This window comes from Micropterus salmoides, unplaced genomic scaffold, assembly GCF_014851395.1.
Source record: "Micropterus salmoides isolate LMB-PRFRI ecotype aquatic unplaced genomic scaffold, ASM1485139v1 Ms_hic_scaffold_15, whole genome shotgun sequence".
Lineage (NCBI taxonomy): Eukaryota > Metazoa > Chordata > Actinopteri > Centrarchiformes > Centrarchidae > Micropterus > Micropterus salmoides.
This window is the reverse complement of record NW_024040596.1, coordinates 17,619,439-17,633,769: the sequence shown is the minus strand read 5'-3', so window position 1 is coordinate 17,633,769 and position 14,331 is coordinate 17,619,439. Positions and strand designations below refer to the sequence as shown.

The 14,331-nt window shown below is 39.6% G+C and overlaps 2 protein-coding genes across 5 annotated transcripts; both read right to left on the bottom strand.

Moving 5' to 3' along the window:
- Positions 1 to 720: 720 nt before the first annotated feature.
- tnfsf13b (TNF superfamily member 13b) lies at positions 721 to 4,038 on the bottom strand. 2 transcript variants are annotated; one of them, XM_038720726.1, is made up of 6 exons: positions 3,479 to 4,038; positions 3,252 to 3,366; positions 2,543 to 2,599; positions 2,148 to 2,248; positions 1,693 to 1,843; positions 721 to 1,459 (listed from the first exon to the last, which is right to left on the bottom strand). In XM_038720726.1, exons 1-6 carry the CDS (start codon positions 3,710 to 3,712, stop codon positions 1,347 to 1,349), a joined length of 771 nt encoding a protein of 256 aa, XP_038576654.1. In that variant the 5' UTR covers positions 3,713 to 4,038; the 3' UTR covers positions 721 to 1,346. The 2 variants fall into 2 exon arrangements, with proteins under 2 accessions (XP_038576654.1, XP_038576653.1); XM_038720725.1 differs by having other exon boundaries at positions 2,148 to 2,272; positions 3,479 to 4,033.
- A 406-nt stretch (positions 4,039 to 4,444) lies between these two features.
- abhd13 (abhydrolase domain containing 13) lies at positions 4,445 to 13,134 on the bottom strand. 3 transcript variants are annotated; one of them, XM_038720724.1, is made up of 2 exons: positions 13,116 to 13,134; positions 4,445 to 9,010 (listed from the first exon to the last, which is right to left on the bottom strand). In XM_038720724.1, exon 2 carries the CDS (start codon positions 8,974 to 8,976, stop codon positions 7,921 to 7,923), a length of 1,056 nt encoding a protein of 351 aa, XP_038576652.1. In that variant the 5' UTR covers positions 8,977 to 9,010; positions 13,116 to 13,134; the 3' UTR covers positions 4,445 to 7,920. The 3 variants fall into 3 exon arrangements, with proteins under 3 accessions (XP_038576652.1, XP_038576650.1, XP_038576651.1); XM_038720722.1 differs by lacking the exon at positions 13,116 to 13,134 and adding an exon at positions 10,567 to 10,785; XM_038720723.1 differs by lacking the exon at positions 13,116 to 13,134 and adding an exon at positions 9,997 to 10,015.
- Positions 13,135 to 14,331: the final 1,197 nt, after the last annotated feature.

The following is a 14,331-nucleotide window of genomic DNA, read 5'->3' as shown; positions in this document are numbered from 1 at the left end:
TTTGCAAAAATTTCTCCATTTCTGTTTTTTTCTGTCAAGATGGGGTGCTGAGTGTACATTACTGAGAAATAAAAATGAACTTTTTTGATTTTTGGAAAATGGCTGTAATGAAACAAAGAGTGAAAAATTTAAAGGGGTCTGAATACTTTCCGTACCCACTGTATGTTGTTGTGCAAGCAAGTACAGTCTTTTTCTGTGTGTAGGCAACACAGACATCAATATCAACTACCGAACAAACCTCTGTATCCAGAAATGGGGAACTTCCAGCAGTGTGTTAGTTGTTTCTTCCCCAAATGCAGCCAGAAATATTGTTCACTGTATATTTTATTATTCAGTACATATTATCTATTCATTCATGAAATTTTGTATAAAGTCATGGAAGTCATGATAATCCATTGACTAAAATGTATCTGAACCCTGCCAGAGGTGTAACTGTCCCTCTGCCACTAATGTAACATAATATGAACTGAAGAATCATCCGCTGAGGTTATTTCACTGTTTCCTCCAGGGTCCTCAGGCATTAATCATTCATTGAGCAGCAGCTCCTTTGAATGTGCACGTCATGTGCCTATATAGTTTTGCCTCAATCTAAAAATAGGCTCCCTTACCTAATTTCCACTGTTCCTGCTCAACCTCAGCTCGATTCATTTCTCTGCTGCCAAGTTCTTCCTTCATGTGGCCAACAAAGGAACAACAACCTTCACCCAGATTCCAGATGACGTCATTTCTTGTGCAAGTTTCTTGTGTGTCACTTTATTGCATCTGAATTTTCTGTCAGACAGACATATATAGGTAAATGTGAAGGAAATTATGGCATACAAATGTTTATGTTCAAATATGTAAAATAATGAAAGCATATGAGAATAACTCAGTGGCACAGTAATTCTGCTGCTACAGGAGCAAAGATTATTGTATGATTTAACAGTATGAGAATTATTTCACACAAGAAACACACTTCTTACAAGTTGGACAAAGTTTCAGAAGAGTTTCACATATGTATTTGTGATTATTTAAAGAAAGAAAAACTACTTGATTATGACAGTTTCTCTATTCTAACATCTTGTCTTGATGAATGGTAGAAATGAACGTAATATGGCTGTAGCTATAAGATGCATTTATTTTTAAGAGTAAAGAAGACTTTGGTATCTACTCATAGTCCCCTTTATGTCCCTCAGGCTGAACAAGCTAGGAGTCACACAGTCAATCATTCAGCCAGCCCAACAATGGCTGCTTGCTGTATTCTTCTCACAACACCCAAGGTCAGGTGAGGTCACCAGAACTGTGCCTTGTTACACAGTTTGTTAGACAACAACGTCCCTCAGGGTCCAAAGTAAGGGTGACACACTTTAAGCCAGTTTGAAAGCGCCCAGGAAGGTGGAGTCTCCATCTAGAGACACGTTGGCTGTGGAACGAGGGATCAGCAACTCCAAGTGGTCCCCCAATTCCAGCTTCACAATACCTGAGGGATGCAAATGTACAGACTTTGAACGGCCATTTTCCCCAACCCATACCAAGCTACTGACACACACACACACACACACACACACACACACACACACACACAATCATACTCATACTCACACACATGCTTGAGAGCTTGAGTAAAGAGTTTAACATGTTCCTTGACCTCCCGTAACAGCTGTTTTTAAAAAGGGTGAACATAGCTAGACAGAGACAATAACAAAGCCTCACCTCCTGTGTAGCAGGTGTTGTAAGGGTGGTCAGTGTTCATGTTCTGGATGCAGCGGAACAGGAACACGTACTGAGGCTCATCTCCCACCACATTCTTCTTCCACCGGATCACAACGTGACCCATTGCAAAGGTGCTGTCCATGTAGTAGACCTGGGCATATCCAAAATACTGGGTTAAATCTGTGAGGTATAGCCCAGGTTTCGGTTTTACCATGTACAAATGTGGGTGGTGCAGCATTTGCTACTTCATTTATTGTGCACACATCATTTGCATGTTCTCTTCTTTATCTGACCTTTCTTCAAGGTCTGTTAAGAAACTGCATGCTTAGATCGATCACACCCTGTTTTCTGTGATGTATGCAGTGTTCCTCTCCTATGTAAAATCTGGTGATTGGCAAACAGACTAGCAGCGCGCTCCTGTGGAGGAATTATGAAATGACAACAAAAAGACCTACCTGACTGTAGACAAAGTAGAAGCCCTCCTCATTGACTAATATCCTGTCTCTAAATAACTCCAGGGCAGAGCCTCTCCTCAGCCCAGCCTGCCAAGGGATACCTATGTGCGGCATCGAGGAAATGTCTGATTCAAAAAATAAGAATATATCAGAAAACATGTCAAAGCTATAAAGCTAACATTCACCCTGTTTCGAGTAAGTTACTGGAGTCACTGCACAGATACATTTTAGCCAAAAATAGATTTTATTAATACTTATATTTACTAATGTAAACCTGTGAAGTCCAATCAGAAAATACAATTACATCGTAAAATGTAAATAAAACCTACATCAAATTCAAATAAAAACTATTATAAACCACCAAACTATCATAACCAAGGCCTGGCATCCTGTACCTTTCCTGAAGAGTTTCCTGGTAGTGTTTGCCAACAACTGCAGGCAAGGCTGAGAAACTGTGACAAAACATGAGAGAAATTTAGACCTAATGTTAAAACTGGTCTGCAGTTTTCTTACAATCTGCACATTGCTGTCTCTCTTTTTGCTTCGGCTCCTTTTCTTTCTCCTTTGTGGGTGAAACTCTGCACTCCGCAGCGGTCTACTGTAAATATTTCACCCTGGGTATTGTTAAATAGCTTGAGCTGATGGTGAGCACATTCGTGCTATTAGTTTTAAGAGTGAGCACTGACAGATGCTAGCATTACCTCACCACCTCAGACTTCTTATTTTTTTCATGTGGTTATCACCAAAGCTCATCATTCACACTTGGCTGTTGTCTGTTTTGAAGTGAACAATGAGTTTTTTTTTCTCGTCTGGATAAAGGGTGTAAGGATAGAGGGTGTTAACAGACCATAAAGCCCTCTGATAAATTAAACTGACTTACAACAATCATAATAATAATGAATGATTGATTAATGATAAAGGACTGATCACCACCTTAAGAACAAGAAATGTATTCAGTATACATTACTCAGCCTTTTTGCAACTGAACCGATAGATTTGTAAAACACAATCCTGCCCTGCAGGCAAACTAAAGAAACTAATAACTGTCTATCTTATACATAAACAACGAACTGTCAGGCTCAAGTGCAGCCTGCCATGTCTTACCCAATGCCTCTGTTACGGAGACCTGTCTTCTCTTCCTTATCAAGGGTAGAGCATGTTGAGACTCAGGCTGGTGCAAGGGCTCTTGGATGTTTCTCCTGCTACCAATATTCTCAGTCTGAACAGACAAAAATAAGTCCTTAGAAAAGCAATGCATGCTGGTAAAATGCTTGTATTTACAATCCTGCGCAGATGGAGTGTTTTGTGTAATGCCCTAAGGACTCTCTCACCTGGCTTGCCTGCTTGGCATCTTGTCCCTCTTCTCTCCTGCGACAGACCTCTGATTTGAGTCCCTCTACCTCAGCTCTGAGAGCCATCAGTTGGTACAGGGACAAAGCTGAAAGAGAGGAGGAGGTGACAGCAGCTAGCGTAAGCAGGAAAACTGGCCAGGACAGCCTCCCTTCACCTGCCCTTTGTCCAGTCCCAGGCTTCGCACCTGCCAAAACTGCCATCGTTGGGCCCATACAGTACAATATCCCCAGAGCTCACACTGACAGCATGACCAGTCTCAGGCCTCAACTACACTGCCTCTCTTCTGACACTTGTGGAAGGAATGGTGTATGTTTTCTTCTGTCATCAATGTTTTTCTCTAGTCTCCGGCTTTACTTTTCCTATCTAAAAACTTCCTTAACTCTTTCTTTTGTCCTTCAGTGGCCAGTTCCAGTTCAGTCTGGGGGACTACGCAGTATGAATGCAGTTAAAAAAAAGGCATAACAGCTTCCCCTCTGTAGTTCCTCTCAGCTAACCACACTCACAGCTTCCTGCCTGACCAGCGGCCTTGACAAATCTCTCGCCCATTTCTCTTCATCTTGCTCCTTCAAAGAGATAAAACACAAAATTCAGCTTCTCCACATTCTAACAAACAGCTCATGTGATCGAGTAGAAACAGGAAGGACAGTTTTGGCAGTGGGATAAGTGACAACCTGTTAGGGAAATGGGAGAGAGCTTTCAGACTAAGAAGGAGAAATAGACAGTATTAACAGACAACACCCTTAAATTTTAATTTGACAGCCAACATGTACTGAAAGAAGGAAGTGCAAAAAGTACTTGGAATGGCAACATAACATAACAAAACATACAAACAGTGATTCCCAGAATATAAAAAGTGAAGTTATGACAAGTTAAATGAAGATGAATTTGGAACTGTTTCATAAAAAAGCTTGTTTACAACAGAAAAATCAATCATGACAAGCACATTTAATGTATCAATTTATTGCATGTAACCGTACAGAAAATAGAAAGTGAAAATGTGTGTTTACAAAAGAAGTTAACATTGCTTCGAAATAGAAAAGAAACATTGATCTAAAATGGAAAATCCCTCAAACTGACTGCGCCATACTAAAGTTAAAGATGAATCATTCAGATGTGTGACTGTTCAGAGATCCCATCAATGTTTTGTGAGTGTGGAGTCACTTAAGTCATGGTAGATGTACAAAAACAACATCAACACTGTGCAGGTTCAAATGTGCGTAATCACATGCCAGATTGCACATACAAATTCCAATGATTTCAACTGCATTCATTCCCCTCTATTCACAAGCTTTTGTACAATACCACAATTATTTTCTTTATTAAAAAATGGACAGACATTCAGTGATTCCATATCTTTTCATCAACTGGATAAATTAATTGAACAACAATAATACATTTAGCTAGGACAAATCCCCCATTATTCTAGTTATTCATTTTGCTTTAAGCCAGCAACGAAAATAAATCAAGAGAATGACGAAAAGTTCCTGCATCTTTTCTTATATGAAGAGAGGATGCAATGCAAACCAACAGTGGAAGTGTGTAAAATAAAGTGTGACCCAGTAAATGAATGTAGAATGTACAAGGTTGAATTCAGATTGCACAATGTGCTCTGCAGACATATGTTGGCATAAAAATCATTAAGTTGAATGCATCTAACTCAGCTCGTGGATTTGGTATAATACAAAAATGTCTGAAACTCTTCTGTGCCACAAAATGGGAGAAAAGACGGTCTATACATTTCTTATAAAGCACACTTGTTTAACTGAGACCACAATTTACATTCAAAGTAGCCTTTAGGCCATAGTTGTAATCACATTGACACAAACAAATGTGGTCTTTTGATGTTTGTTAAATTTTGTGTAGCGTACTGTTTACAAACAATATCAAATATGGCTAAGGAGATCTGTATTAAAATGGCTTTGATACCACTGCAGTGCTGCATGCTGCATTTGGAAAGTAGGAGCAGATAAACAGTGTTTTAATCGCCAGGCTCTGCTCTACTCCCTGGAAGACGCGCAGGAAAGGTTAATTAGCTCATTAAAAGCCCTCCAAGTGAGTAAAGCAATGTTGTCACAAAAGCATGGGGTGAGGTGAGAACCTAGAATCATCCAATTAACAACTATGACGCTGATGATAATAGCTAACAGAAAAAAACCCACAACTTTTGATTAAACATGCTCACACGTTTTGCAAAACTATCTTTGTACAATACTCACATGCCCATATGTGTGTGTGATGAAAGAGTAAGTGTAAGCATTCCTCTGGTCTGCACTGGCCATTAAGAAATCCCTTCCTTGTGCAATTAGTATCCTCCAGTCCTCTTTCTGTGTAAACATTCATTCTAAAGTTCAGTTTAAGTTACTGTGAGGCTTCAGCTGTCTAAGTTAGATAAATAAAGTAAGTAACTTAAGCCTTTTACGCATGATGTCCACTACAGTGGACAGTAAGTTTTAGTACCATGTCCCAACCACCTCATGGCGCCCCCAAAGCATTTTCTACAATTCTATTTGATTATTATCTCTGTCATTTCAATATACTGCATCAAAAATTCAAAATAGGAGAGGGAAGTGGAGATGCACCAAGAACCTCAGCAATAACTGCACAAACATTTCATTCTCAGAAATCTAGAACAGTAAAACAACATATTTTTCAACTAAATAGGATGATAGAAATACTTTTAGCCATATTTAAATTCTGTTTTTTTTTTTTTTTTTACATTTTGTTCCGTGACTGAAAATACATCTGTCTACTCCAGTGGACATTATGTGCCAAAGAATATATTGCGCCTATGTATATTCCACCTTATGTTTGTTTTATTTAAAAAGATAATTTACACTTGAATAACTTTGCATATTCATACCATGTGCTTTTAGTAAATGTTTTAAAAACATTTCAAAATTAAATATATTGGGTAGTTTTTCACTTGTTTAAAAGAAAAAACAAACATTATAAAATGACTAATAATTTATCCATGAAATGCTTAAAAAAAACAACACACACACACGTGTGTGTATATATATATACACACACACACACACACACACACACACACAAAATATTCCTTGGAATTTACCACTGTATTTCCTTGTTGACCTAAGTGGAGGAATAGGAACACAAACAGGAAATCTTCTCTATAGACTTTACCTTAGAAAATACCCACTTAATTAATCTTACTCAGCCTGCTGACTGCTCATAATAGCTTCTGCTTAACCTTGAGTACGTGTGTATTTCCCCAATATCATCCAATGGATTAACATTAGAAAATGATCTCTTCACAGTGTGTATGAAAGGAGGATTGCAGTGACCAATAACTCTTTCAGTGTACACATGGGTATATGTATTCTAGTGTTGTACAAAGATAGACGTAAAGAAATCTGCACCCATGATTTAATAACAAACCACACACAGAGCAAATGCTCCTTACCAAACTACAGGAGGCAAAGTTGTTCAATAGCCAATGAGCCCATTTGAGAGTAGACTATCCTGTGTGTTTGTTGTGTTTTAACAGGACACAGAAATGGGGAGAAATATCTTCTAGCTTATCCCAATCGCACTGAAACAGAAGCGTTTTGACAGGAAATATCTCAAGAACTTATTTCTGACAGCCGGAAGTAACAACTGTGTCAACATTATAGTACCGACCACTTCATCTCAGCCAACACTTTCTTGTGACTGAATACAACAGTTTCAACAGCACACATTTTCTATGCTATTGTGCCAGACAAACTTTCAAGGGTATGAATAAATATTGATCAGTACAATGTCATATCATGCCAAGCTGCTGCAATATTTATATTCCTCACCAAAATGAGAGAGAGGACAAACACATCCTTATGCTCCAGGTATTGCTCAGAAGGCATTCACCTACATAACACCGAAATCTGAACAAAAAAGTGTATTAACAAAGATATATACACACACACAGCACAGGCTTCCATATTACTAGTCTCATTTTGAATATCTGAAGAAGTATAATTTGAATTCCAGTAGTAATCAGTTTTCACTCAAAAATTGTAGGTCTATGTCCTCATATGGTAATTAACTATAAACAATTGTTTGTGATTTTAATTAATTTCAGTAAACCCATTACGGCAATTGTTTTTGTGGTAATGACATGTCCTGCAGTGTGGGCATGTATGATCTGGCTTCATTCATTTAAGGTCATAAATACATGCATTCCTAGCTGCAACACAAAAGAACCCATGAGGGGATTGTTCCCTATTAAAACTTTGAAATAGTTCAATCAATCAACAAATGTTACATTTACACAAAAGGTATAAAGAGTGAAATAAAATAAAACCCCAGACAAAGCATCGAAAAAATTTACATTCTTTCCAAACATCAATAAAGTTCATTTAATCAATTTCCGTGACAGCTTTTACTTTCTCCAGCTCATAACCTGTAGTCAACAGTCCCTGGCTCAGATAATGGTGACGCTAGCGGAGGGCTGAGCACTCTCCTCATGGGCGTGGCTTTTCAGCAGGTCTTTCATGAACTGCTCCAAAGCAGCAAAGTAGCCCTGACACTGCCAAGTGTCGTTGTGTGTGCCCTCTGGAAAAATAGCCAGGCGTTTAGTCCGCGCAGGAGACAGCTCATACAGTTGTTTCATCATGACAGGTGGGATGAGCTGGTCCGACAGACCAGACACAAACAGAGAGGGCATGCGGCACAGCGCCACCTGCCGATAGGAGAGGAACTGATTCCTATAGCACCACAAGGGCAGCAGGCGCATGGGCAAGAAGGAAAAGAGTGTTGCTGCCATGTGTGGGATGCTGAGGAAGGTGTTTTCAACAATAATGGCCGCTACACGGTGAGGGTTGGCTGATGCCAAGCGCACAGCCACAGCACCCCCCAGTGAGCGGCCAAATAGCACCACCTTAGTCTTGTCCAGATCAGGACGGGTCATGACATAGTCCAGTGTGGCCTCGGCATCCAGGTACAGCCCATCCTCACTGGGCTCACCCTCACTCTTTCCATAGCCACGGTAGTCCAACAGCACCACATTAGCTTTCAGATTGACCAGCATCAGCAGGGCGTTTGGCACCCTGTGACCAATATTACCTGCATTACCATGGAAATAAAGGATGGTAGGTGGAGCAGAGGAAGTGGGGCTGCTTTGATTGCCAGGGGTGACACCAGGAGGCGTGTCCCCTCCTGTGTAGCGAAGCAGGATGAGGTTAAGCTTCACACCGTCCTTGGTGCGAATGTACACATTCTCGTGTGGGATTCCTGTTGGCATGGGAACATAAAGGCGAGAGGAGGAGGGCTGGTCAGGGAAGTAGAGGAGCACATCCTGAAATTTGTAGAGGATGCCAGCCACAGAGGCTAGGATAAGAGCTAGGAGAAAGAATCCCCCGTACAGGTGGAAGGTGAGGATGAGGGCCAAAAGGGAGACTCGACAAGCACCCCAGGACCAAGAGGCCAGAGTCAGGGTACAACGCTCCACTGCCCCCCACAGCCTCCAGGGCTTCTCCATTGCTTCACAAGAGCTGAGTCACACGACACACACTCTGCAAATACACAGACAACCAAAGAAAGTACAGGGGAGAGAGGGGAAAGTAGGTAAATATAAATGTAAATTATTATGGAAAGTATTTAGAAAAACAGTTTTAGTTAAAGCTGGCGTAGGCAACGTAGGAGAACTTGCAACAAATTCTTTTTAGAAAAGTTGTGAATCTGCAACAATTAAATATCTAGTATTTGTGTGATAGAAATGACTGATTATCACCACAAGATAATGTTCATCCAATCAGTGGATGCACTCAATAAAGGTTTGTGGAATGTTCTGCCTAGCTAACTACGGGTTAAATCAATCTGTGCTATTTTTTGTAGATTATATAAACCCTATTACAATACAATTTAATCAAATAGTAAAAGGTGTATATGGAAAACGTAAAAAATACTTGCTTTTAAGTTGAATGACTGAAAGTTTATTTAATAATTCTGAGTGTAACCCTTTAAAAATGAATGTAAACGTACTTTATTGAATCACCTCTGAAAATGTTTAACATATCTGATCAGATGCGAGGTTAATGGTTGTGTGGCACTTTCTTTACTGTCTCCCAAGGGGACTCGTTTTGAAAAAAAAAGCAAAAAATAATAAACATTTAATTAAGCAGTATGTCAATACATATTATACTTAGGCAAATGATTGCTTTAAAGCAAACGACCTTACACAATGACCATTAAAGGCTTTAAAGGTTTGACACCTAACAGCCATAAATTGATTAAATCAGTCATAACTTAATAAAAAGCCCTTTGTGTTGTTGATTCTGTCAATCAATCAAACCATTTAGCTACTGGGAACAGTACTGTCCATTTCCATCCTGTGTTCGGGGGAATACAAAATACAATCTGACTAGTGCCTAGTACAACTGCAATTTAATCATTCCCAACCAACGCTTCACAACACATCAAGCAGATGGAAGTGGTGGTCACGCCAGGTCCTGGATGGCCCAATCACAACACATTTTCCATATTTCCCTGCTGTACTTACACCTGATTAGGTGGATCGGGTGTGTTCAGCCAACTTCACCTAATCAGATGTGAGCAGAATGGAAACAGATGCAATGTTACTTGCAGCGGTGGAGCTCTACGCGACCAGGAATGAGCACTTAAGGGAGTAACGTTATATTACATTAACGTTAATGTTGCTGGGAACAAACTGAGGATACATGTACAAATTTTACAAGGTTGAAAAATGTCTTGACCCCACCCACAAGGAAAAGATCGTGACCACTGATGCTTGCCTGGTGAAAAGCACATAACGGTACTTTAGGAGTGCTCGGACAGTTAGCGTTAGCCTGCTAACGCTAACTAACATATAACGTTACGGGCAGCAATCACGACGCAACGTTTTTCTAAACTGTCAAAACAAGCTGTCAACCCAGAGACGGTGATACAACAAGTTTTAAAGTTACTGACCATAAAACCCGAACTAAACCATATTAAAATTAACGCTATAGTTAACTAGCCGCAGGTTAGCTCCGTAACATGCTAACCATCAAGCTATCATCCCACAGATGCTAGTGCCATCAGTAATGTTATAGCAGTCACAGATACTCACCCTTCTCTCATTTTTTAGCGCCTCAGCTGCGTGATTTATTTTGTTTTACTAAATAGTAACAGCTAGACAGCACTGATTGCCATCCCCCTCTGTAGCAGCTACGTAAATTACAGTTAAAGTTAACTGGAGGTGAGTAACTGTCAGCAAGAACCGGCTACACAGCCGGTTAGCATAGTAGCTTAGCCTTCATGACTTCCGTGTTAGGCTTGTTCAGCTCCAAGGTTCCTTCTTCTTCGTCTTCTTTTATCAGGTTTGACGACAGCCTGCATCCTTGGTGTTGCATTACTGCCATCTTCTGGAGTTACTCAACTCCTACAATGTCCGGTTCATCAGATGTTTACCATCAGTCCTCCTGTTTTCTTTAGGAAGATTACCAATATGTATGATCTTTGCTTTGCTGGTTTTAACCTTTTTTCCCCCATAATGTCCTTTCTCTCTGATATGTATTTTCTGCAAATGACAAGCATATGTTCTGCAGCTGTTGGTACCTGACAATGTTCACAAAGAAAAGTCGGATGCTTCCTTATAATGTGATGTTGCTGTTCAGATTACTGCGTCCTACTCTTAATCATGTCATTATTACCTCCTTTTTGTATTTCCTCTGTGATTTCACAATACCTAAACTACTTTAAATTGAGTGTAAATGTATTCTGCTTATCTCGCAGTGCCGTTGCCACTCTTTATTCATTTTCTTCCATACAGTTCCCTTTCTAAGTCTCTGTATTCTTTTTTAACAGTTTATCTGGCTAGTTTGTCCACTCTGTCATTACCCAGAATGCCCCTATGAGCAGGAACCCAAATGAATGTGAAACCACAGTGCCTTGTTTTATTACTCTTGAATGTACTGCCATTTTTTTGACAATTAGGCCTGCTAGATGCATCTGAATTAAGGCAGGACAGAGCAGAGACTGCATCGCTACAGGCTAGAGCTTTGTTTGGTTTGGTTTGCCCAACCCATGCTAAAGCTATCAAAATGGGGTACAACTCAACATTATTTGGGTTAGAGCATTGTGAAGAGTGTTTTCACTCTGTGAATAGGAACTGCAACTGCAACACTTGTATTATCTGTCAGCCTATTGGATCTTTCGATGCATTGGTAAAAACCTGCACATACTGTATATATTTATGTTCTTTGTAACTATAAAACACATTTACTAAATCCGCACTTTTATTTCTTGCCTTAATTTTAAGTATGTCTAAATGTACCAACAGAGTTTCTAGTAACCACACACGATCCTGGTCTGACTCTGTCCGTTGGTTTTGAGTGTTAGTTTTGAATTTGTGTTCTTGATACTTGTTTTCCTATCATGTTTGGAGTTTTTCTGTCACCTGTTGTGCTCCCACCCAGCTTGTTTGCCCCTGTATAAATGGTTGTCTGTTCTGTCAGTCTGTGTACGGTCATGTGTGGAGTGTTCTGCCTGGTTCTGTGCTGTTGTTTGGGCCTGATTTTCTGTGTTTTGTGGATTAAAACCCTTGCACCTTCAGTCCGCTCTCCAATGTCCTGCATTTGGGCTCAATCCTGCTGTTCACTTATCAGAACTCTGACACAGAGATTACAGACCATATCACAGTTGGACAAAACTCCTTTTCATATACTCCCAGGTCTCTTGCTGCTGCATCTACTGTCCAGGAGTGACTATCTCCATGACTTCTTAAATTCCTCCCAATAGTTGACTAGGAGCTAATTCCTGCATAAGCACAGTGGTACACACAGCTGCAGTTCATATCAGAATCAGAATCAGCTTTATTGCCAGGTATGCGTACACATAAGAGGAATTTGACTCTGGATTGTACAATGCTCATGATGTGCTTACTTGTACAATAATACAATAACACAATAATACAGTAGTCAAACACAGGCTACAGTATAGAGAACACGTATATACACACTATAAACAAAAACAAAATGGATAGACTGAGACAATAGTGCAGTAGTGCAATGAGCAGATTGCAAAGGATGCAGGAGTAAATTAATATTACCAGAATTGTTATTATTATTATTATGTACATGTTGGAGGTAGATGAGATATACCGGTGCACATACACATACAAGCATACATGTACACAACGTGATGGAGCATAGTGCAAAGGATGCTGGAATATTATGTGAAGGTGTCATGTACTTGAGGTAGGTGGATTTGGTATACATATTGCTCCATACATAATCTATGAGCCCAGGCCTGGATCACATCTAATCCTACAAGTGCAGTTTTTGATTGCAAATCCATAAACTACACTCCCATAGTCTAAGCCTAATCCAAATAGAGCAATATGTTTAAAGGAAGCAAGATGCAGTGGCCTGATATAAAGTTAGGCAATCACTATTGCACATGCTATTCGATTTTTGCCCACCAGGTGCTGCTCTTACAAAGAAAATAGTAGAAGTAAAGGTTAATCTTACAGGTTAAAAGTAAACTCCTAAATTTAAGTTAATGGGATGCTTTATGAATGATCAACACTGCCATGATATAGTGCACAAATAGACAGGCTACCTTAGCTATAACTCATTCATGACGTAAAGCCTAGACAGGAAGTAGTTATTTTCTTACTTGTGTTTTTGATGTTGAGATAGTCCTCCAAGAATCAGCACTGGCCTCAAAGCTAGATAAACGAGGGTCTCAAAGGTAAAGACGGTTGTAATCCTTTCACTTCCTAAAACATGATCCTAAAACAAAGTATAAATTGACATTTTTATAGTCTGCTGTAAAAATGTGTTGTTGTGTTTGAAGTGTTGGTGGAGTTAGAATTGACACATTTCACAATGTACTAAAGTGGGTCAAATTGTAGATGTGACAGCCATATACTCTGGGCTGCTGACAAGTAGGGTGCAGAGAGAAATGTCCTTGAATGAAATGTCCCCCGATGAAAGAACACCAAGGGCAGAAAGCATGTCAACCTGCACACAATGTTCATCTCAGTTCCTGTTTATCTGGAATAATGACATAGGCTCTGACAATTGCTTGTATAAGGTGAGGTCAACAAAACAAACAAAGGCAAGATAAATGAGTGCATACAATCAACAGTTTTATGATCTATGAAAATAATCTGAAGAAAATAAAAAAAACATAACATGGGGTATATGAAGCAAAAGGCTTCTTAAATAAACATTTGAATATTATTTGTTGATGTGTATCTCTTTTTCTAGGCTGAATTTAACATCTTGCTCACACTGTCACACTGTGACCTTGGAGGAGACCGACAGATCATGTCCAGACTAGCACAGCTGTTGGCCGCTCAGCTCTGTCCTTGAGGTTCGTTGATTTGATTCTGTGGAGTTGAAGTCAGCATCAAAAGCCAAGATGGAGCGTGCTTCTATACTGTCAATGATCAATGATGTGACCATTACTGTATGATAACTGCCCATATACTGTAGGTAGGTGGACAACTTGTTATCTCAACAGAAATATGTGGATAATGTTTATAGAGTGGATGTCCTGCAGTCAATCTACCAGGCAAATGTTAGGATTTGATATTCAGTTTAACTTGCACTGTTGTTTGTATCGCAACAAGGAGCAACGCAAAAAGGTGCTGGCAAATGTGCAGATGTTTAATCTTTTTCATTTTTTGTTCTTAAAACCATCACAGAGCTCCATTTTAGGTAAGAATCCACTCAGAAAACTGCGTTTAAAGGGAAAGGTGTTTCTTTGAACTAAATCATCCAGACTGAGGAGATGAGGGACTTTATTTTTTTCAACTTGAACAGATTGACTTTATGATTATGTCCATGTTGAAGCTCCATTCATTATTCAGGATGTTTTAAAATAA

Bases quoted from the DNA above. Each gene is read 5' to 3' on its own strand.
- tnfsf13b (XM_038720725.1), bottom strand. From the start codon at position 3,712: ATGGGCCCAACGATGGCAGTTTTGGCAGGTGCGAAGCCTGGGACTGGA. The intron at 2,273-2,542 runs GTACAGGATGCC...TTTTTGAATCAG, and splicing joins CAGGAAACTCTTCAGGAAAG to ACATTTCCTCGATGCCGCAC. The intron at 1,844-2,147 runs GTAGGTCTTTTT...GGATATGCCCAG, and splicing joins TCTACTTTGTCTACAGTCAG to GTCTACTACATGGACAGCAC.
- abhd13 (XM_038720724.1), bottom strand. From the start codon at position 8,976: ATGGAGAAGCCCTGGAGGCTGTGGGGGGCAGTGGAGCGTTGTACCCTG.